The following is a 23,249-nucleotide window of genomic DNA, read 5'->3' on the forward strand; positions in this document are numbered from 1 at the left end:
TACCCTAGGGAGCCTCACAGCTCCCTTAGGTGTCACAGGCTTCCCTATGGCTGCATAACGGGCCGCTCCTTCCGTCTTCCTATTCGTTTATCATATCTATATTATAAGTATACTTTAAATATAGTATTAAAGCTAGGGTTAATATAGTCTATAATTTCTTAGACTATAAAACTATTAAAGAAAAACTTTTAAATATATTTAGTAACTTAAATAAATATAAAGAAGCTACTTAATTACTTACTTATTTTAAATAGACTAGATCTACTATATACTATATATAAGAATTTAAATAAATTATATTTAAACTTAATTAAAATAATAAGACTATAATAAAGATTTTCTATTAAGGATTAAAGGAAGAAATAAAGAATAGTATTTACTAATTAGATTAATTAGTTTTATTTAATAACTTTATTAAAGAAGTTATTAAAACTAATAATTACCTTTATAAATAATATTAAAAAAAGAAAAAAGGAACTAACTACTAAAACTATATAAAACTTAATAATAATAATAAATAAAATACTAATAAACTATAATAAACCTCTAGTACTTATAGTTACTATATAAGACTAATAGAGTTTAATACTATAAATAAAGATAAAGTTAAGACTTACTATAATTATAGTAAGAAAGGATACTTTATAAATAAATATTAGGCCCTAAAGAAATAATAAAAGCCTATAAGAGAAAGGAAAAAGCTTAATATAGTAAATTATAAAAATATATTTATATAAAATATTAGTATAGTAAATAATAAAAAGTACTTTTATAATACTAATTAATAGACTTAATTTAAGTATACTAAGTACTAATAAGTAGTTATTATAGTAAAAGTTATATTAAAAAGTATCTTCTAATAGTAGAATTACTATTTAAATTAATTAGTAGAGATTTAATTTAATTATCTTACTAAAAGTCTCTTTCTTTTTTAATAAGAGTCTTTTAAAGCTTTATTAAATTAGACTATTTATATAAATAATATATATCTTTTATAATTTATAATTCTATAATAATTAATTATAATCTTTAATTATAATAAAAGTTAAATACTTTAATAAAAAAAGTTATAAAAAGTTCTATTAGATTCCTTATATTATTAAGTTCTTATTATTTACTTAATAATAATTAACTCCTAAAGTTTTAGTCTTTTTTAGAGTATATACTATATATTATCTAATAATTAGTATTTAGAAACTATTCTTTATTATTAATAATATTAATATTATAAGTTAATAGATTATTATAGTTTATTATATTTAACTTATAGTTTTTCTAACTAGTTTTACTAGTTTTTAAATACTTTATATTTATTTATAAAGTATTTTAACTTCTTTATAAAGTATTTTAACTTCTTTATAAAGTATTTTAACTTCTTATAATTATAATATATTTTATTCTTTCTTTTAAAAGAGTTCTAGTATATAGTATTAAGTTCTATAAAGCCTAAGAAAGTTCTATAGACTATAGATTCTCTAATATATTAGTTATTATTTAACTTATAGTATAATAGTAGGTTATTCTATTTTCTAGTTCTTTATTCTCTATATTTAAGTTATTTAGTATAAAGTTAGTTATTAACTTTAATAATCCTATTAGTGAATTTATTAAAAGTATTAAATTAATTATTCTTTATAATTTTATTCTTTATATCTTTTTATAAAGTATTATAAAGTAGTTTTATTATACTATTATTATTCTATATAAAGTAGTTTAAAATATACTTAAATTCCTTTATAAAGTATTAAATAAATCTAGTCTACTTAAGAGCTTTAAGCTTATATATAGTAGTATATATTTTATTTAAGTCTTTAAAAGTAGTTTAAAGTAATTCTTTAAAGTATTTATACTATTTAAAGATTTATATAGTTTTATCTTTAGGTTCTTTATTATTAAAGTAATTCTTAAGAGTTAACTCTTATTACTCTATTATCTTTTTTAGAAGGAGGTTTCTAATATAGAGTACTTATACTATAGGGTTAAGAATAATAGTATTTATATATAAATAGGCTTTTATTTAAGTTAAGAAATTTTAAATATTCTTTTTAATTCTATTAAATAAGTTAAATTTAAAAAACTCTAGTAGAATAAGAGTTCTATTATTAGTATTCTTTATAGTCTAAATTTAAATAGTAAGTATATTAATCTATTATTTTATTTATACTATAGTCTAACTAGGGTTAATTATTATACTACTAGTAGTAGATATTATAAAGGTTAATTACTTTTAATTTTAAAGTAACTTATTAAATAGGACTAATTAAAATATAATAGTAGTTTAATTTTAATCTATAGTTAGTCTACTTTTTAAGTAAAGAGTTAGTTAAATATATAAAGTGTATATAAGTAGTTATTATAGTATAAGTTATATTAGGAGATATCTCCTAATAATAGAGCTATTATTTAGATTAATTAGTAGAGATCTAGTCTAACTATCTACTAGAATCCCCTTCTTTATATATCTATCCTATTCTCTACTATATTACTTAGATTAATAGACTTAACCTTTAATCCTCTAAGTCTTATCTCCTAGATTAATGGCTTAATAGCTTAAGTCCTTAATACTAGGAGGTTATATAACCTCCTATCCCTTTTAGGCGCTATTGTGATAAGCCTTATCCTGCCTCACTCAGCCCCGCATGCATGCCTGTAGTATTCGTAACAGTCAAGCCCCTCCTAGATGGTTAAAGGCGTATACCTAGCGACGGCTAACCGAGGCACTCTTCTTCTACACACGGCTTTAGGTCCTAGAGTGACCCTTCTTATTGCCTTAAGGCTTCCGTAACGTTAGTCCCCCTAGCAGTACGCCCGGTTTCATTAGTTTATCATCTATTCGGTCATCGTGGTTATAAGAACCTAGTAGACTCGCATAACGGCCGCCTAGAGGACTTAGTAAGCCTTCATATAATATAACCGCCCACAATTAATCTAGGCTACCTTTATTAGTTAGGGTATTAGGGCTAGCACACTAAGTCTAGCCATTATAGCCGCTCATTACCTACTTATATTTAGCCATAAGCGCTTAAATACAATCTCCATTATCAGGAAATAGAATCGTGGCTATACCTTCAATAGGTGAAGATCGGCGTTTTAGGAATATAATGCTAGAACCAGAATCCAGACTAGGGTTAATCTTAAGCTCTTCTACTCTATAAACCAAAAGGGTGCCACAGGCACTAGCAGAACTAGCTAGCGAAGAGCAGCCAGATCTCTAAGAAGAACTTATCCTATATAGGAGTTAGGGAGGCTCATCGTGCTTACCATCGTTTCATAAACTTAGCGGTAACAGTACGATTTAAAACAAGAGTATATGTGGAAGTCAAGTACTCAGAAGGGAGGAACTAGCCTCTATTTAACTTCGCATTCCACAGCTTAAACGAGCCCGGACCAAGTTAGTCCGATCAGACCAGCTACTACGTTCGCACGTATCATCCTATGGTTTCGTAGCTAGCGTGGCACTACACTAGCCAGCCGGCTACATAGAGACCTCCTTCTTTTCCATTTCAGAAAGCAGCGAGGCGTCTCATAAATACCAGTAAAGCGGGGGTTAAGGTCACTTCATAAGGCCATATTTTACCGATTAAATGTCAGTACGGCTTCTCATCCTTCCCAGAACCCGAGCTAAGGTGCCAGAAACATTGCATCCGAGGCAAATATCGTACAATTCAACTACGCGGAGTATACCGGCTATGTTAGCCGCCTAGAGATACTACTACTTTAGCGCGACAACAAATCACTATATCTAGATAGGATTACAAGCTCCCCAGGCGGTCGCAGATCAACAGACCTTCATCAGTGGCTCTTTAAACAGCTAACACAGCTAATGCAGGTCGCAAGCACTATAGTCAGCTAAACACGAAGCCAATCCACAAGCTCTATTATCCCACAAGGTGCCAGCCAGTGCCAGCCCTTAACGAGCGCGCATCCTGGCCGTAGGAAGCAACGGAGGCCGGTTTTAACAAGTGTCACTCGGAAAGTGTCCGAAGGGCGGCAGCACAGGACTATACACGTCACCGTGCCTCAGACCTTAACAAGCTGACGTGGTAATGCGCCATCTACATGCTTCTCGCAGTCGGCAGCTTCAGTAGCGGCATAAGCGATAGTCGGGGAGTTCTGGATGCTTTATTTTTTTGTTCTTTTCGTCGTCAGGCTCGGTAGTGTGGTGATGGCGAGGAATTGACGGGAAGGGATGTTGGTTGGAGCATCGAGGAGTAGCGGTTTGCCGTGGAAGTAGCGTTGGAAAAGCTCGTCAATTACAGCTGGAACGCGAGCGCAGGGAAGGAAGTCGGCGTCCAGCGTTCGCTGACAATGTTGCGGCAGGGGCGAACAGACGGGCCATGGCGCGCAAGGCTGTTGAAGGCGACGGGGCCGGCAGACAAAAGGGGGTAAAGTGAAAGTTGCGGGCTGAGGGGGAAAGGTGGGAGGGCAGTCGCCGGCTCTTATAGAAATTTGTAAAGCGGCAGGTGCTGAAAGTGGGGCCGATTACCCTAAAGAGGAAGGCGGTGGAGTGGGACAGCGAATTTGCAACGAACGACTTTACTCGGGTGCGGCCACCACTGGACCGATAAGACAGGCATGTGTTCGTTACAAGTAGCCGTATCCTCAACGTGGCATCCAACCTGAGAACCAATGCCTCATCTTTCCAACGCGTCCATGATTACAGTGACCTGGGTTACACAGCCGTGTTTGTAGCGACCATTCCGGCATTGCCAAGAGTGCCCGCCGCGGGCCACTATTCTGTATCGGGTATTCCTTTGCGATGAGAGGTCTGGCGAGACATAAATCTTGAACGCGGGCAGCTGCGAACGAGTCGGCATCAGACCACCCCGGCGCGTCGACAGAAGATCTTGGGATGGCAGGATTAGCTGCCAGCACCACTTCCCTGCATCTGATCTTGGGCGAAATGGCAGACAGGGCGAGTCGGGCGGCGCGCGCGAACTAGGCTGATTTGTTGCGCCCAAGTAGTTACCGATCGCGGTCGAGAACTCGGGGGGGGGCAACCGGGGGGGCGAGAGAGGGAAGAGAAGGCGTTGGAACAAGGACGTTGTTTTTTTTTGTCCCCTCACCTGGCTCTCCTCGTTGGTCCGTAGTCGAGGCGAAACATCACGCCGGAACGACACCCGCTAACTAGGCATTGATACAAGGGCATCGTCCCGCCTCCGGTTCAGCCGGGGCGCATTGATGCGACCGACCGCGGGGGGCATTGACGCAGGCACCACACCCCTAGCAGATTTGCGTTTTGGGCACGCGACTACCAACCTGCCGGCGGCTGAAAGGGCCTGGCACCCACATACTTGGAAGATGCTCAGGAGCCAGCCCGAAATTGAAGAACTATGCCACTTGTGATTTTTTCGTCCAAGTGCAAAAGAAAGCATGGGCGATTGCGGAAGTGGTTCCACAAAGTCGAGCGGGCATAGCCAACGCAACTTCAATGCTGCGCCAGCTCCAGCAGCCATGGTCGCGATGACACATGCGCTGCTCAGGGTTTTCAGGCCAGTGAACATGAGAATACGCCGTAAGTTCCCAGCTCTCGACCAGTGGAAAGGCGGAATTCAATCTTCCGCATGGACGAGTAGCGTCATTGGGTTTGTCGTGTCGTTGTTGTCCGAGGAGGCATGGAACCTCGACTCACTCGTAAGAAACTGTGAATAGAGTGGTACGCAAGAGCCCGAGTCCCTGGCATGAACAATATTGTGCCAGTGATATACCGTAACCTTCCCTGCAGTTCCTTGTACATAGATGGTCCGATTCAGGCGTTGCATATGGTCACGTAGTCACCGCGCGTTTTCAAGATGATCTGGTGTTCGTCATTTCGAGTCAGTGCTATTGAAATGCCTCTCTCGCACCTCTTTTGAGCCTGCTCAACATATGAGTCCCCCATTCTGAGCCCCTCGCCCTCTCAGCGGTGTGCTTGGTGATGGTCTGCCAAGTTGTTCCAGGCGTCAACCGCAGGAACATCGACCCATACGAGAAACACCACCAGAAAACGCATTCTGAGTGAGAAAAAAGGTTCCTCCGACAGGGAACGCCTTGTTAGCCAATTTCTCGAGGGTCATGTTGTTTATATTGGCTCACGTTGAATGAAAACTTCTGCCGAGGGGTCGTTCGCTGCGGCCTTGTTTGCCAACGCAAGCCACGTACATGGCTCAAAGATCTTCCCTTTGCCAAGTTCTCTTCCATAAAAGACGCTTGTGTTAGAATGACCTCTTGCGACCTAATGCATAGGTGCCGGGCTTCATGCGTGCTTCTATAGGTGGGGTTGCGAGAATCTCGATTCACGCATTCAGTATAGGGGCTGTGCCAGCGACTCACTCTTTGTTAGCAAACTACCTAGTTGATAATAGCTATAGAAGCTATATAGACCAAAAGCAAACTAGGTCATCAAAGTCAGCGTGTTGAAGTTTCTTTGGCTCCTCCTGTGGTAGAATTTCCCGCCGGAGCTGCTTGGCCCTCTCCACCCAGCATCTTCCTTTTCCAACGCTTTCCTCATCGCCGAGCGAGATAAGATGGGTGCCACGCAGAAAGGATGAGCGGGCAGACTCATTCTTATAGTGCGGTCGATCACCCCAGATTTTTAGAGCCCGATCAAGGAAACTCCTGCTCAACCACGTCAGTATTCTGGCAGAGACAAGCAGTCCTTATTGTCGGAGCTCACTGTGCCATGACATCCTTTCCCTGTCGGATGTAATGCTCGGCCAGCTTGTGGCACGCATCGGCTGTGCGGTGATTAAATTTGCCAAGAGTAGATTCGTACTGCTGAAGGCAATCTTTGTGGAACTGCAAAGACTCGTCCCACAACCTGGCGGCTCTCAGCCCGTCGCCCTCCATCTCTGCGCGACTGGCCTTGCCCGCCCGCACATTGCCCAGAGCCTGAAGAACTCTTCCCGTTCTGAAGAATTATGTTATTGGACATCCATTTCAGCATGGATGGGCGGCTTTCACTAGCTGACGTCTTGTACTTACTTGTAGGATACGGTGTCCAATTTTCCATGCAGCTGCTCTCGTTGCGCGAGAAGATCCTTGAGCGTCCGATCCGCGTTGTCAAGGTCCCCTTGCACCCAGTATGATAGCCCTAGATTACACGCGGGGAACCCAAAGTCGTCTGGGTCTCCGTCGATGATCTTGAGCATCTCGACGCTCTGCTTGAAGTATGCCGTGGCCAGCGCAAACTTGCGTATCATCATGTATGCGATGCCCATCTGGCTATAAGCAAAAGCGAGTCTCAAGTCCGGTGCGCGGCCTTTGGCAGCCTCGGATTTTCGAATTTCAAGGCATACGATGTTGTGTTCTAGACATGCGACAGCATCGTTTGTCTCATTGGACAAAGCGCCCATATTGAGATGCATATCGCTGATCAGTGGCTCTGTTGTAATATTGGCTCGCTTACAGAGCTCAAGGGCGAGGCTGAGATACACTTTGCCTTCCTGTGAGAAGCCCCGCTCGTGAAGATAGCTAGTAACTCATTAGTCTGTGCCTCGTATGGATAGTAAAATGTGAATCTCACACTGCGGCCTCGTTAAGGAGTGTTGGGAGCGCTGGGTCAACATCATACTGGGACCAGGTTGCGGAGTACTCGATGAAGAGCTGATGAAATCGCTCTAGATGTGGTAAAAGGTCTTCGCAGAGTCTCCATCGCTGCACCTTTTGACTGCAATGGTCACCAGGTGGCCAAACCTTGGAGAGTAACGCAACCGCGTCGTTAAATGTCTGGTACCGATCGCCATCATCCATGCGAGTGCGAACCTCGGCTTGCATCAATCTATGAATCCACAGCTCTTTTTTGGCAATGTTGCGTTTGACGATGGAGGAAGCGAGAAGTTCGTAGCGCGCATCGTCAAAGGTAGAATGGGTCCAGGGCTCGTTTGTCGTTGTTGGGACGTTTGCGTTGACGAAAATGAGCTCCTGCATTCTGTCAGGGTTAAGGAAAGCAAGGACACGAAGCAGTCGAGTAGCATTCGCGTTGAGCCCCTGAAAGCTGTAGGCTGTGGCGAGGGTATAGCCGTATCGCCGTTGTTGCAGTGGACTACCGATGTTGTGGATTTCCGCATATCGGGCGTCATTGCTATAAAGGCTGACAAACTCTCGGATTGACAAGTGTCTGCGGCGTATAAAAGCAGCTATCTGCGCGACGGCCAGCGGCAGCCCGTCAAGGTGTGTCGCCAGTTCGACCGCTGCCTCTTGCTCATCCGCACTGCGAGAATCATCTGACTTGGTGATGAGGTTGTGCAACAGAGTTGCGCCGTCGTCTAGAGGCAGAGGATCGAGGTCAATACCAGAACCATTTGTGAAGAAATGGTCTTTCGCAAATGGGTCCCGGCTCGTCACAAGTATCGCACCATTGCCCTGATGAGGCACGTAATTGGTAATGATGTCCAGGTTGTCCGCGTTGTCGAATATGAGTAGCCACCGGCAAGCCTCCCCACCTTCAGTGGCGAAGGGGTTGGCCAGCCAGGATTTTGCGATTTCTATGCTTGACTCGAGGCTTTCAGCTTCTTCTGCAGTTTGAAGCCCCAACTGAGTTGGTATGCGACCAAAATCAGATGCCAGCTGCGACACACCGCCCGCCTCAAGCCAGAAGATGGCGTCAAACTTGTCCCTTCGAGAGTAGGCGTACTCTACAGCAAGATCAGTCTTCCCAATACCTCCCATTCCGCAGAGGGCAAAAAAGCAGGTTTGCTGGTCCTGCCGGCGGGCTGATGGAGCAGACGAGTGAAGATGCTCGTCTATCCGGTCGAGGATGTCCGTTCTGCCGACAAAATCTGGATTCCGAGACTGAGGCACCATAAAACATGGCAATCTACATGTCCCAAGATCGCAAAGGGAGCTTGTGTCGCTGTTGTTGGACATGGTATGCAACGGCATGGGTGAGTGCAGACTGAGCCCCGTCGCTCGCTTTTGAGCAACGGGAATATCCTTGGAGACACAGGATGGCACATCTTGTGTCCTGAGTGAAGGAATCGGCGCAAGGTTCAATGGATTCAATGGATCAGCAGGAGAGGGTTGGATGCTTGTCAGAGATGCAGCGTCGGCGGACCATCTCTTGTTACCTATTTCAGGGTCAGCTCACGGTCAAGTCTGATCGATGCAATAGGCAACCTACTCGCAAAATTGGCGAGCAGAAATCGTAGAAAGTCTCTTGCCGAATATGAGTTGTCGCTCAGCTTAGGCAATTTGCACAACTCAGGATGCGTGAGATGCACACCAAGAAGCTGCTCTGCGTGGGAGGAAATGGTAGCAAGCTGCTCATCCACCAGCGCCTTGTTAGAAACGAAGTTAGCACTGAGAAAACTTTGCATGCACAGTTTTATCATACTTTGCTCTTTTTGCCGAAGAGCTTTGGCACACCAGATCTCGGTGCATCGTATTCGAAGACCGACAGGATAGGAATAGTAGCAATTTGTTCGAAAGCAGCCGCAAGGTTTGCTAGCTGGAACACATCGTGCCGTGGAAGCCTGGATGCTTGCTTGTGGACCGCGACCTTGGCGCAGCTGTAGAGGACTTGGTTGTGTCGGAGTAAAGTATCCTTGTCTGATACGCTAGCATGCGGTGTTCCCAGAAAAAGAATCCCAGAGAGGCATTCTACCACCAACTTGAATCGTGGATCTTGAATGTTCTCATGTGCCAGAAGCAAGGCCTATCAGTCGCTGGTCAGTACTCTCTCCTGCCCGCTTGCTAATGGAGGTAAAGATGATACCTTTTTGAGCAAGACACCGCCTAAAGAATGCGCTACAAAGATTGTTGGTCTGTTTGGGAACTGCAGTTCGGTCATTATGCTGTCGTAGTTTATACGACTCGTTTTCGCGCGCAGCGTACCTCAGTCGCAATTCGGGCCAGCTCCTCTGCCAGATCGCTCCCCACTCGCAGGAAGCTATCCCATGTAAACTCATCCGAAGCTTCGTAACCAGGCTGATAGATGTACATGTGGAGAGACGATAAGGAGTTGACCGAGAAGCCTGCTTCCCGGAGTTCGCTTTTCATATTCCACGTCTGCACGGGTGGCGTGCGGTATCCTGGGACAGCAATGATACTGCAAAGCTGTAAGAATGTTTGAGGAATAACTTTGGCATGAAGATGCTCATTGGGAGACTCACTTTGACTCTATTTGTCCTCCGCAGTCACGCATTCGCACGACGCTGCTTAAACTGAGTGCAGACTTGGGCGAGGACGCTTCTTTGGTCTCGGCCGTGTCGTTTCGGGCAGAACTCGACGATGTTGGGGCTATCTGTTTATTCCGGTATCGGTCCATTGAAAGCCTGATAGAATGCTCCCAATGTTCCACGTAAGGAATAGAATCGGCGTGCGCGCGGGGTAAACGACCTGTGCATTTTTTTATACACCGTCACGTGTCTCTTAATATGTTGAATTCTGGTACGGGTCTTTGCCGAGATATTCTGGTGGCGGCCTGAAGCTGGTGAATCATGCATTTCAGCTTCCAATCATGACACACGGTTTTGATGTGTCACACAGAAATTTCTGCAGATGCGACGGACGTGGCGTGGCTTGCCCATGTCACTGGCTGTACACTTGGTGGCCTCATCACTGCAGCTGTCTCGGCTTGGGCAAGAATGAATGAGAAGTCACATTAGAGATCTGCATCTAACCGGTGGCCCGCACATTTGAGTTGACACTTTGTAACTCTGGTCCCGCAGTTCTTAAATAAAGGCAGACCGCAAGGCGTTCTATCCATCTGAACGAGTGACAAAACAGTCCAACACCTTGAGTTTTTATACCTTTTGCGAAACCAAAATGACTGGTGATCCGATCAAAATCACAAACAAAATCAAGCCCTGGAAGTCCATGAGGACTCTTGAAGAGGACCCCAACCCTGACATTTCTGGCCTGAATGCCCTAGAAAGGTCTCAGCCCTGTGGTGGCAGCGGCTCCTCTGTCAGCAAGCCAATGGACCGTCGCACGGGACAGTCCAGCATCACCGCCGCCAAGCTTGAATCAGGCACAGCACAGACCTGAATGGTGGTCGCAGTGAGTCGAGATACCCTCATCAGCCCGTCGAGACGGCTACTAACTGCGAAGACTTCGCTGCGCTGTGGGCAAGCGGAGGCGTGAAACAGGGAGCTGGATCCGAGGGTATCCGCGACCGTCATATAGCTCGAAAAGCCAATGAAATCGTTTTGTACTGATGCCAATAATATGCCAGCGTTATTTGAAGCTCTTATAGGGTGAAGTCATGTAAGCTGCCCTGCGCTGAAAGAAGCAAAGTTACGAGGGCTGTCCCCTTGACTGTCGAAAAAAACGAGCAGATATTGTAGTTCATAATTGACGGTATAATGATAGGCACTTCGCTTGCTGAGCAACATTCATGGCCGTTTTCTGGCAGCTCGGTGCTCTATCCATACCCTCTGTGGTTTCCCGCCCTGTGTACCCCTCTTACTGGTAACAGTCAAACAGACGGCTTTGCAAATCAGACTCCAACGGGTCATCTAGCAGGCGTATCGTACCAATCCTCTGCCTCTCGTCTCGAATGGAAAGATGAAAAGAATGAAGGAAGAAAAATAGAAGAAAAATAGAAGAAAAATGGTGATCTACTACGGAACCCAGGCTCCCGGAACTACATACATACATACATAACTAGTGCCCCTTAGCGCCCGATCGAATCGCACCGATGCTCTATGCTACTTCGGACCTAGCACGGGATCTAGAGTTGCAGCTGGATAGACCATGTCAGCGTAGGCAACCAATAACCGGACATCAATGCTCTCCCTCGTGATAGCCTCCTTTTCCTGGCCTGGGAGTGCAAACGCGCCGTGTGGACATGCTAGCATGCGGTTAGATGTGTGGCGCACTCGGCGTCAGGACACACAGACATAGCAGTGGAGGACTTACAAGAAGAAGTTGGATTGCTTGAATCAATGGCTTTGAAAATGAGAATTTCATCAGACTCTTGCTCGGGAAGCCAATACCATCTCTGGTTTGGATTGAAGTGGATCATGCAGTTCTCGGCGAGGTAGTTGGGATAAATGACATCGGCAGGCAAGAGGTCGGACCGCTCAACGCTCGTGGCATCACACACGGCGAGAGGCCAATCCTTGACAGGTCCTCGGCACGGCTTCCACACTCTGCAGAAGAGAGACGTTAGTTTATTAGTAACTGACGGGACTTGGGTGTCCTCACGTAATGATCTGAAACCTTGACTGGAGAACCTGTTCCGCATCTTTGCCGTACAGTTCGCGCACAATTTGTTCGGCAGATTGAAGCGTTGCATCTGAGATTTACGATCGATTAGAAATGATCAGAAAAGAAGCAGAAGATTTGGCAAGATTACCCGCGTGTGTCAGAAGACTTGGCTGTGGGCTTGGGGGTATTTTGCCGCCGAAATATGGGTATTCTGGCAATCGCCGGCGGACCTTCGATCAACATGTTATTGGCCACCAGAACAGTAAATGGACTCGAAATCCACGTTTCAGAGAGGGCTTACTTGGTAATCCAGCGCTCGGACATGCTTCGCTCCCAGTAGGTCCAGAAAGTGACTCTCGAGCTCCCGACAGTAGACCGATGCTACTTTTTCCTCGTCCTGGAAGTCCGAGTGTTGCATCTTCGACGAGAAGCGGGAGAATGTGAAACCTTCGGCCTCTAGTGTTGCGGGAGTGCAGTGGGATCGCATATCATTGATCCGCGTGAGAGAAGGTGATTGCAGGACATTAGTGCGTGGAAACTTTTCTTTTGTGTAATACTGAAAAGTGTACGGTTTCGTCGAGTCCCAAATCTCGTTGCGCTCGAGGAAGTACAATGGAGCTTCTGCGGTGTCGGTAAGCAGATATTCAGCGTGTGGTAAGATGGAGAAGAAGTACCTAGCGCGTCAGTCTGCAAAACACGATCAGCCATTTTGAATTATGCCGGCGGATATGTTGCAATTTCTTTCTCAGCAAAGAGAGAGTTGTCGAGGATGAGTATTAACCAAGACTTCTCCGCGATGTTGGTGGGAGGGAGTAGCTGCCTCGCAATCTCATTTCGACTATCGGGCGTTACGGACTTCCTGTACTGGCAGCGATTGTGTACCAGTAGCAGTCAGATGGAAGAGTCCTGGGGTGGCAAGCCTGGCAGAGTGCAGTTCGGGCATGATTTCAACCTGGAGCTCAGAGGTGGTGTCTTCTGCCATTCGTGATAAGACGATCGCTGCCGGCGGCGCGAGCAGTCATACGCCATTTCGTAGGATTGCAGGTTGCAGTCAATAAATGACGTCTTTTCATGCTCCAAGGCAGACGATAAGTTTGAGCAGCGCGAGAAGTAACACATCTCGTCGCAGGATTTCAGCTTGCAGCTAATCGAAGCCGTCTTTCCAGGCTGGCAAGATGACTATTGCTGCTCTTTCTGCGGGCGGCGGGTGTGTATTCCGCTGCAGGAGTGCAGCCCACATCGATAGAAGGCGTCCTTTACATTTGTTGGGACAATTGTTGCGAGCGCTGCAGAAAAGGATGCACGTGCTATAAGCCCCTCATGTACCGTCAAGTATCTTGCTCTTTCTCGCTCCGCTGCTGCACGAGAAGGGCGACGCAGGGCGCTCGGAGGACAATCCCGATGCTGATCTGGCCGTTTTGCTAAGCCCAATGCGAGAGCACCAACTTGTGATGCAGTTTACATGGACTAGATGGGGGTTTTTGTCCCCCATACAGCAGCAAGGTTTCGGGGTCCAAAGTAGATCAATCGGTTGAACTGCAAATGGCTCAGAGGGCACTTCTCGCACATTTTCATCCCATGTACGGACATGTAGTACATACAGGTGGGCCGGACACGTCACACAGCTTGCTCAACAACGCGCGCCCGCTTCAATCGTGTAACCCAGTCAAGTAGCTATCAATTGGCAAACAGCGCTGCGCGGCCGCTGAGCAAACAATGGCCAGAAAGAAGACTGGCAGATGGAAAACGTAACGTAATGATAGCGTCGGCCCAATCAAACACCTTCCCACACCACGGTGCGACGGTAGACTTGCATACTTGCATGTCTTGACGCGCTCCTGCAGTTCGCGGGGGGAACTTACTGACAGTACTTGATCTGCCCTTCCTTTCCTTGAACCCTAACCAGGCTCTCACATTTTCCCACAACGCATTCTCAGTCGAGCACCCTAAGTTTCTACCGCAAAGCACCAATTTCAAACCGCTTCCATGTCTGGCGATGATCGATCACCCAACTTTGGGTCCGTGACCGTCCACCAGGATGCAGAAATCACGGTGGGCCATATCAATTATCTCTTGATCCTGAACCCAGATGTTAGTTCTGTTGTTACCGTTTGCTCCTATGCATCCACCATTAGTCGGGGAGCCCCTCGTTTCTGCCCTTCTGTCAAGCCGGGGGAAAAAGACAATCCCCGAAAAATATATACTAACTAGCCATTTTATACTAGAATTTTCTCGAGAAAGCTGGCTTAGATGCCACCAGCCATGCCCTTGCGCTGGTGTATCCGACCACTCCAGGCGAAAGCGTCTCTGTATCGTCACTGCGCGAGTTTCGAACCAAAACACTCGAACCAGATGATGTGTTTCAGTCCGACTTCGCCACCAACCTGATTTTCTATGGAAGTGACGAAAAAAACCTCCATATTGAACCGGACACTGCGGCGGAGCTCAAGTTGTGGAATGTCAAGAGGCAATACACATTGGCAAGAGATGAATCTCTTTCCGCACATTCTGTCGCCCCTGGCCCGTATGTCTTTTCGGCGGGCAAGACTTGGCAACCGTGGAGAATTTATCACGATTTCAATGCTTGTTTTATGGTCGCCTTCAAGCCTTCGACCATTAACCCAACGAGATAAGCAACAAGATAGCTGGCTACACTCACCGGAACCCTTCCAAGGCTAACTACCCCTTACTCTAGTTACCGTCGATGCTTCATATGCTGGAACGAATGGAAGAGTAGTCGTGCCTTCACGCTGCTATTACAAGCCAACCGAGGATCGTCCCCTTGCTGGTGCTAGGATCGGTGTCAAGGATAACATCGACATTGCTGGCCACAAAACGACTTTATGCAATCGATCGTGGATGGATCTCTACCCTTCCAAGACTCAGAACGCCGCCTGCATTCAGACACTTATAGACGCAGGCGCTATTATTGTCGGAAAGCTCAAGCTGCAGGCCATGATAATGCGCGAAGAGCCGCTCGAATGCGTCGAGTTTACGGCGCCCTTCAATCCTCGTGCCGACGGCTACCAAGTGCCGTCAGGTAGCAGTAACGGCAGCGGAGCCAGCATTGCTTCGTATGACTGGCTAGACTTCTCAATCGGGTCTGATAGTATGTGCAATGCATCCTCCCCAACTACGACACTTTCTGACTTTATCTCTAAGCCAACGGTAGCGGTCGCAAACCAGCTTCCTACAATGGCTGTTTTTCCATTCGTCCCTCAACTGGCATCATAAACACGGATGGTGTCGTCGGCTACTTCCCGTATGCATCCTCTAAACTGGTTCTCGAAATGATACTGACTTGGCCGCACAACCTGTAGGCAGTTTGATATGCCTGTCTTCTTCGGCAGAGATATTTCTAAGTTTCCTGACTTCATATCTACATGGTACGGAGACTCGCCCATGCTGCGCAGCCCGGACGCGGTAAGTGTAACTTTGAATCAGGGATGCACATGCACGCACTGACCGACATGGTCACATAGCCGACAGTCGAGATTCTCTATCCAACCGATTACCTTCCAACTCTGAACCCGGAGCAAACCCAACGGATCGAACGATTTGTATCCGGACTGGAGTCTACGCTGCAAATTTCGCGCAGAAACATCTCCTTAGCCGACATGTGGAAACAAGACTGCCCCGACGGTAACAAGCATGACGATATCGCCAAGTATCTTGAAACTGTGAGACTTACCAGAACCCCCCCCCCCCCCCGGCGCCTGTTAGGCCGGGATTCTTCCTTTCTATCATGATCAGTACTATTCCCTTGAAAGCTTTAGGAATGATTACGCACAGAAATATGGCAGGCCCGCATTTGTCCATCGGGCTCTACACTGGCAATGGTGAGTTGTCGTGCAGCCAGTACTCGAGTACAGTATGCGCAGTCGTACTTACACATCAGCAGGGAGGTCGGTAAGGCTGTGTCAAAAGAAGAGCGTGATGAAGGTTGGCGTCGCTCGGAGGTCTACCGCCACTGGATGCTCAGCAAAGTCTTCAAGGCAGACTCGCAGGATACTGTGGTTGTCATGCCGCTTCCTATTGAAGCCGGGCAGCCAAATTATCGTGATGCGCCTCTACCGTATGTGTCACTTACTCTCATATCATATAATGTTCACTAATAGGCCCAGGGAATATTCGCTGCTTAGCGGCTACGCGGCATTGAACATGTCAAACCTGCTTCGCGCACCGGAAGTTACCGCCCCAGGTCAGTTCCCAGAGAGCTACGGTTGAGTACTACAATCTAGTGCAACACTGACCGCTTATATAGTGGGCGACATTCCATATCTGTCAAATGTAACAAAAAAGGAGGAGGCACTCCCAGTAGCTGTATCGCTTATTGGGGCACCAGGTACAGTCACGTCACTTGCAACGTCGAAGAAGAAGACCCTCGCTAATACGTGCAGGTACTGATCTGATTCTGTCGAAGCTGGTGGAAGCGGGTTTGAAGGGCGCTGATATCCCAAGACAAGTGAAGGTTGGCAGTCTGATGTATTGAAAGCGGCTCTGCATGTGGTGTGGGAATCGCCTAGAGCGACTTTGGTGCCGTTTACTTGGGGCCTGGTGGATTCATCTTATCCATGCCTCGGGCTGCTCAGAGAACAGCAAGTAGTGAGATCGTGCGGCAAAAAAAACTGAAATAGCCACCGAGTACCAGCATGATGGTAATTGCAGAATATCATGCCCCCCAATCAATCTAAAGCACGTAAGCATGAAGAGATTCTGGCTGGTGGGCGTGAAAACGGCAGCCGGCGCGTATGGCAAGGCCACCTCTCATCAACGGAAGATACAGCAGCATTGAGGAAAAGCCTGTCCTAAAAAAGAAAACAGGATACTTTCTTAGATGTATCCGAACAAAACAAGATTTAATTTGTTTAGATTAAAATTGGCGTTGCTGACATGTCTGCTCTAGTATAGGCTGCCTTTCACGCGCTTCGCTATCCGTCTGCGAAGTGACATCTGTTTCATACCCAGGCGAGACATACATAAGGCAGCTGCCTGCGTGGTGCCTAATAATAAGTTGGCATGTACTGTAGCAACCAGTCCACACTGTCCACAAGGATTGTGCAGGCAGTGCCCCAAAGGCGCAGCCCCTTCAGCCCGGAAGGGAAGCATTCTAATTTTCTGATACTATAAGAACCTATAGAGACCTCTATTAAAATCACGGCTGCTAGAGAGATCCACACAGGACTCTCGAACTGAGGGCCCGACTACCGCAGAATGGTTGTGTTTCAAGGCAAGGGTATGCATGGCCGACCATACCGCTAAGAGAGAAAACTAACGCTGAGATTTGTAGGACAGAGTTTTGAACGCGGAATTGAATCATTATCCAAGCGATCCAGCCAAGATAATGCCTACCCAAGACCCGACCTCATCGGCTTGAGCGACTACCTCAACAACCCAGACTATCCTGCGTTGAGCAATCCCCGCACAACAAAGACGCCTGACGACTCGGATGATGACAAAAATAGCCTGGCTGTCGTTTACAATGTTGCCACTGGGGACAGGCAGTCTTTTCTGGCATCCCCGGCTGGAACGGCGGTTTTTACCACTCACCAGAGCAGCCCGTCAAATCCGTCGATATTATTTATACGAGGATTCCCTACAGCACACTGGCTGACTGCGATTGGGCAAGCTTACGGTGTGAATCCGGAGCTATATCGGCGACACTTGGATTTCTATGCCTTCACGCACGGGCGGCGTAGTTTGTACTCATCGCAGCCCTTGCCCTCTTCATCGTCGCGTGTGTTCCAGCTCACAATGTCAACCATCTGCAAGCGGAACAATATTCCAACTTCCAGCTATGAGCCGGAAGACCTAGAAGATGCCCGACGTTCGGAAGATGACGCCATGACGCGGTACTTCCTGCAACTGCGAACAAAAGCCAAACCAGCGGACTCGGTAGTCCGCAAGTGTCTCCTGCTCAGCAAACAGGAATACGTCTTGGAACAGCTCGTGACCGTTGCGGTCAGCCCAGCATCCGATCACTGGCATGCTGTTGTCTGGTTGGACAACGGCAGAGACCTCTCCCAAAGTGCCCCCGGTCCTTGGTGTCCCCAGCCGGGAACCCGCCCATGGGAGACGTACTTCTCACCAGTTGTCGTCAACTCAGGCATCGGCGAGACCCCTACCATGACGGCACAGGACGGCTCCCGACATCCGCAAAAGGACCTTCGCCCCGAGGGCTATCAGAGACGCCGTGATTCCAGCACAGAACCGGAGACATGGCGCGCAGGGCAAAACATTTGCTTGCTACCTTTCCAGTACGGATCATTGACCTTGGACAGAGACCTCGCTAAAGGCGATGCCCTCTATTCATTGAGCGAGCTGTTTCTGTTCGCTGCTTCCTCGGAGGCGCAGCTGCTGAACTTTGTCGGGCAGCGCATTCAGCACGAGATCTCATTTGCGAGCACGGATGACATCACGCACAACCGCTCGGTGTTGCTGCTCAACTTGAAGTACATCAACACAATCCTGGCATCCCATGCGCAGAGCCTCGCCGAGACAACAGGCATCCTACGCAACCGCCACTCCTTGGATTGGCCACGCATCGAAGGAAACGCTACCATTGACAAGATGGCCACCTTGCTACTCGCGGACTTTGAGTATCTTCTGCAAAAGGTGCACACGCTGGCACATGAATGCGAGCAGGGAATGACAACGCTCGCCAACAGTGCTGTGCTGGAAGAGTCCCGACGGTCTGTTGAGATGGCCAAGACAGTGCACAAGCTTACCATTATTAGCACGGTGTTCATACCACTGTCATTTGTATGTTCGGTATGGGGGATGAATTTTGAGGAGCTCGGGTCGGGGAAGCAGCCAATGTGGATGTTTGCTGCCTCGTTACCACCCACCATTTTCTTGGCGTACATGATTTACAACTGGAGTTTTCTCTACAGTCGCATTCCCTCTTTACAAGTTTCTGCCTAGTTGGTGTATGTATTGGCGTGATCAGAAATACATGACCATATAAATTATTCGACAAAGCACGAACAGTGGCACACTCAGAGGCAGGTAAGTCGTGTTGTACCAGCACATCAGTAGCATCGCGGAGTGCGTGCGCTTGGCAGCACCCAGTCATACTCTGAGTCAACCGCCCAAATAGGCAAAAGCTACGGGATGGCGCATAGTGACTCACTTGCCAGAGGGGACGAACTTGGTCTACTGCGCTTTTCATTGCTCCAACGTCTTGCAGCTTCTTTAGCTTGGATGTATTTACCGAATTATTCGTATTGCCAGTAGCTTTACTGGTTTTTTGGCCTTTGGGTGAGACGTCCATCCGCTAGAGCCGCAAGCTAAAAAAAAAAAAAAAGTGCAAACAGGTATATGAAGGCACGGCGCGGCAACGTTCAGTAACTCCAAATACACACTACAAAAGCCAATTCACTTGTCCTCCTCTTCTCTTGTTTTTATCTTGTCCTTTACGATTCTAATGATGACGGGAATAATGAACACCGGCGGGAGCTCCTGCGGCGTCTGCAACCTCACATTCGACAATGTTGGCGCATTCCGCCAACACGCTAAATCACCAGAGCAGTATGTTCTACAATCAGGACTTTTCCCCTGCAGCCAATCGATGTTAACAGTCACAGCGTTGCAAACGTCCGACGGAAAGCGGCACAATCTGGTGCCGAAATTCGCGCCGCGAGGGACTCCGACTCAGACAGCAGCCTGTCTTACCTGACCTCGAGCGACTCCGATTCCGAGCCCGAGCGGAGCGCCCCCGCGAACGCGACCCCAGGCTTCGTCGCGGAGCAGTGCCTCTTCTGCGACGCGCGCTCTGCCGACTTTGACGCGAGCCTGATCCACATGGCGAGCACGCACAGCTTCGTGGTTCCGTACCAGTCATCGCTGGTCGTTGATCTGCCGACACTGGTGTGGTACCTGCACCTGGTGATCTACACGTACCACGAGTGCGTGGCGTGCGGTAGCCGGCGACGGTCGGCGGCGGCGGCGCAGCAGCACATGCAGGGCAAAGGCCACTGCCGGTTCGACATGGCCAACCCGGAGATTCGCGATTTCTACGATGTTGCGACACTGGACACGCGACTGGTGTCGGAGCTGGCGCAGTCGGACGAGGGCACGATCCGGTTGGCTTCTGGGAAGCTCATCATGCATCGTGGTGCGCAGGGCAGTGGGCTGGCCAGCGGTAGCGGCAGCGGCGGTCGCAAAAGGCTGGAGCGCGGGAGAGCCGAGGAGGGTGGGGAAACGGCCATGGCGCTTCGAAGCGACGGGGAGCAGCAGGTAGTGCTGGACGATACAGACAGGAAGATGGCGACGGCGGCGAGGCAGATGGCACAATTGAGCGTGCGCGACCAGCAGGCGCTGGCGCATCTGGTGCCTCACGAGCAGCGCAAGGAGCTCACATTGCGCAGGAAGCAGGTCGACCAGGCGCGGCGGGCAGAGTGGCGAGCGCAGGCAGCGCTGGGGCGGAAAGGAAACAAGACGCTGATGAAGAATTACAAACCGCAGGGTCCAGAACGGCCGCTCGGATGAAGGGATGCATAGGGTGCCGAGTCATCATGTATTTCTGTGCTGGCGAAATTGCTGAGTGGCATGGCGGTGTTTCCAGCATGGCGAATGGGATGATTGATTTTTTTTGGCACTGCTCAGCATGTAAATTATTATGCCTGACGTATACCGTTGTTCCGATTGTCGTCGTTTGTCTGGCTTGTGATTGAGTAGATGGTGATGTCGCAGTGTGCATGGTGTTTGGCTCGACAAGTGGTAACGATGGCAGAGACGGGTCGTAAGCGATACGCAGCGACGACGCAGGAGGGTTGTAAATAATTGCCTGTAGTAAAAGTAGGCGGGTGGGCTTCTGCAAGAATGTTGTTAGTTTTTCCTTGCCTCTTTTCCTAGTCAGATGAGAAAGCAGTAATGGGCGGGAATTTTCGGCAATTGCGGCGTCATGGTCGAGTGCCGGCGGGAAGGTCGAGCGGCCCTTGAGCCTACAGTGCATGAAGCCCGAACGGTACCGCCTCGGCTTGCAACGAGGTCGGGATACTTTTATGCTATTATGAGGGAGGAATTTACATAGTGGTCCATTCCAGGTGGGCTCCGTGGGCCGGTGTTTCGGCGCAGAGCGGTGGGAGAAAGCGTAAGTTTGACTACGTGCTTCGGCGGAGGGCCGAGCGCGGCAGCAACTTTTGAAAGCTCATGATGCCGTGGCCCGGTTGGCAGCAGTAGCGCATCGTGTTTACCAAGAGCCGAGGTGGTGGTGTGGTAGTTTGTGCCAAGAGGTGAAGAGGCTGAGCGACTTGTTGCTGCATATTGTTGCTGCAGGCGCTGTGGTGCTAGTGTTGGGGGTGGTGCTGGGGTACGAAGGGCATTTCGTCATATGTCTCTTCGGACGAGAATTCACTGCCGATCAGCAACTAGGAGCGTGCGTTTGGGAGACGGAGACGAGTTAGGTGGTGCCCTGGACGAGAAAGTACGCATGTTTGGCACCTTGGTATTGGGCTCGAGATGCTGTACTCCGTAGTCAGCACTGACCAAGAGGGGGGATCGCGTGGATTCAAGACGTACGATAGTTTGGGTTCGATCCAACGGAGAGGATGAATCAGAAAGACAGGAGAGACAAGAGAGACGGCTGGTGGTGGTGGCGTCGGCTGCGGTGGCTTGCAGAAAAGCAAGACTAGCTTGCCCAGTCACGTACGAAATTGTATTGTCCGTATTGTTTGGTACGGAGAATTGTGCGGGGGCGGACAAAGCTGGGCGTTAAAAGCTGAGGGAGCGACTGACAGTTCTGGAAAGTCACGAGCCAGTCACGAGCGAGCTATTCCAAGGTTGCCCCACTAGACGGAGGGGCAGCGAGGGCAACGGCCGCTGCATTGAGTTTTGTGACCACTGGTACTTCGTACTAGAGATTGGAGGGTGTTGGGCTGCGGAATGAGGAAAAGAGCCAAAATGTGAAAAAAGGCGCATGGAGCCTGCAAAGGCTTGGAGGTGCAGAGAGCTGCAGAGAGCTGGAAAAGAATTGCTTGAAAAGAAAACCCCGCATTTCGGAGGAGTTGAGATGGTGAAATGCAGCAGGCAAGTTGGGGGAACTTGGCGTTCTTGAATCCTTCAGAGATTCCTTGGGCAGTTTCAGCGCCCGTCCAGGTCCTCTGGCGTCTTGCCTCAGCGCCCTTCTCACTCAAGTTCCAATGCCTGCCCACCCGCCCACCTGCCGAGCCCAGCCTGCCCCAGCCTGGCCAGCCTCATCTCCACCAGACCAAACCAACGCTGGCAAATTCCAATCCATCCCAGTTGAAGCAAATCCGACAAGAGAGAAAAAAAAGAGGCCCTCCAAAACCGCCTCCCCCAAACTCATCTCCCACTAGCATCCCGCACTTCTCCTCTGCCTCCCCATCTCCAATCTTTTGCATCTTCCTGACCGTTGTCCTCCCTATTCAACATCTCCCTCCCGTTGGCCTCCAAGTCCCTTCAACTCGTCCGCTCTTGTACCGAGCCTACCTCCTACAGCCCACACAGCCTCGGAATACCTTCGCCGACCGTTTAGACGCTGCCACGCCCACGCCAACAGCACACACGCGAGCGAGTTCGCATGGCCCGACACCACCACCGCACCTCTCGCATGGCGCCAATCTAGCCTTTCCGACCTCTTCTCTTGCTCTCGGCTTTGCATTTTCATTTCTTTCTTGCTCCAAGGACTTTGGTCGCTTTGCGCGTTCCCTGTAACTGCGCACAAAAAGGCGCCTTCCCCATCACCGTCGCCGCCACTACCCGTCGTGCGCGACACACACACAGAGACACCCAGCCAAAGCCACGCACCCAAGATCACCTCTTCGGCCGCGCAATACTCACCTAGTCGCCGCCCTCGCTCTGCGTCAACCACGACAGCTCCAATCCATCTCGAACTTTGCTCGCGCGTTGCACCTGCTATTGCCCGCTGTCGCCGAATGCTACCCGAACCAAACACCGCCACGTGCTAATGGAAGCCGCTTGTCCAGCTCGACCAAGCCCTCTTAGCTTCCTCTGTCGGCCACAGCTTCGACACCTCCCCTGAACACGACGTTTGACAATTGCTCGCTTGTCGCCGACACTCGCTCCCCGTCGCACGCATCTATCCAATCGCCGGCTTGCTATTTTGCAACTAGCCGAGCCGGCACATCACACAG

The 23,249-nt window shown here is 48.4% G+C and overlaps 5 protein-coding genes across 5 annotated transcripts; 3 read left to right on the forward strand and 2 right to left on the reverse strand.

Annotated features, from left to right (window-relative positions):
• Positions 1-6,651: 6,651 nt before the first annotated feature.
• On the reverse strand, positions 6,652-10,246 carry ISF_02200 (tetratricopeptide repeat domain-containing protein; the record flags this gene model as incomplete). The annotated part of the gene is made up of 7 exons (XM_018845807.1): positions 6,652-6,889; positions 6,964-7,452; positions 7,505-9,047; positions 9,101-9,257; positions 9,314-9,634; positions 9,814-10,027; positions 10,092-10,246. The coding sequence occupies 7 exons, from the start codon at positions 10,244-10,246 to the stop codon at positions 6,652-6,654; spliced, it is 3,117 nt and encodes a 1,038-aa protein (XP_018706513.1).
• Positions 10,247-10,746: 500 nt separating this feature from the next.
• On the forward strand, positions 10,747-10,968 carry ISF_02201 (hypothetical protein; the record flags this gene model as incomplete). Its single annotated transcript, XM_018845808.1, has 1 exon — positions 10,747-10,968. One exon carries the CDS (start codon positions 10,747-10,749, stop codon positions 10,966-10,968), a length of 222 nt encoding a protein of 73 aa, XP_018706514.1.
• A 662-nt stretch (positions 10,969-11,630) lies between these two features.
• ISF_02202 (hypothetical protein) lies at positions 11,631-12,840 on the reverse strand (the record flags this gene model as incomplete). The annotated part of the gene is made up of 6 exons (XM_018845809.1): positions 11,631-11,653; positions 11,842-12,074; positions 12,130-12,220; positions 12,281-12,362; positions 12,434-12,753; positions 12,807-12,840. The coding sequence occupies 6 exons, from the start codon at positions 12,838-12,840 to the stop codon at positions 11,631-11,633; spliced, it is 783 nt and encodes a 260-aa protein (XP_018706515.1).
• A 1,278-nt stretch (positions 12,841-14,118) lies between these two features.
• Positions 14,119-16,359, forward strand: ISF_02203 (amidase; the record flags this gene model as incomplete). The annotated part of the gene is made up of 9 exons (XM_018845810.1): positions 14,119-14,223; positions 14,358-14,656; positions 14,865-15,241; positions 15,295-15,394; positions 15,453-15,555; positions 15,615-15,812; positions 15,925-15,971; positions 16,034-16,207; positions 16,251-16,359. The coding sequence occupies 9 exons, from the start codon at positions 14,119-14,121 to the stop codon at positions 16,357-16,359; spliced, it is 1,512 nt and encodes a 503-aa protein (XP_018706516.1).
• Positions 16,360-17,886: 1,527 nt separating this feature from the next.
• Positions 17,887-20,622, forward strand: ISF_02204 (Zinc finger, C2H2-like protein; the record flags this gene model as incomplete). Its single annotated transcript, XM_018845811.1, has 3 exons — positions 17,887-18,894; positions 19,505-19,662; positions 19,719-20,622. 3 exons carry the CDS (start codon positions 17,887-17,889, stop codon positions 20,620-20,622), a joined length of 2,070 nt encoding a protein of 689 aa, XP_018706517.1.
• Between the last annotated feature and the right edge of the window lie 2,627 nt (positions 20,623-23,249).

This window comes from Cordyceps fumosorosea, assembly GCF_001636725.1.
Source record: "Cordyceps fumosorosea ARSEF 2679 chromosome Unknown scaffold_4, whole genome shotgun sequence".
Lineage (NCBI taxonomy): Eukaryota > Fungi > Ascomycota > Sordariomycetes > Hypocreales > Cordycipitaceae > Cordyceps > Cordyceps fumosorosea.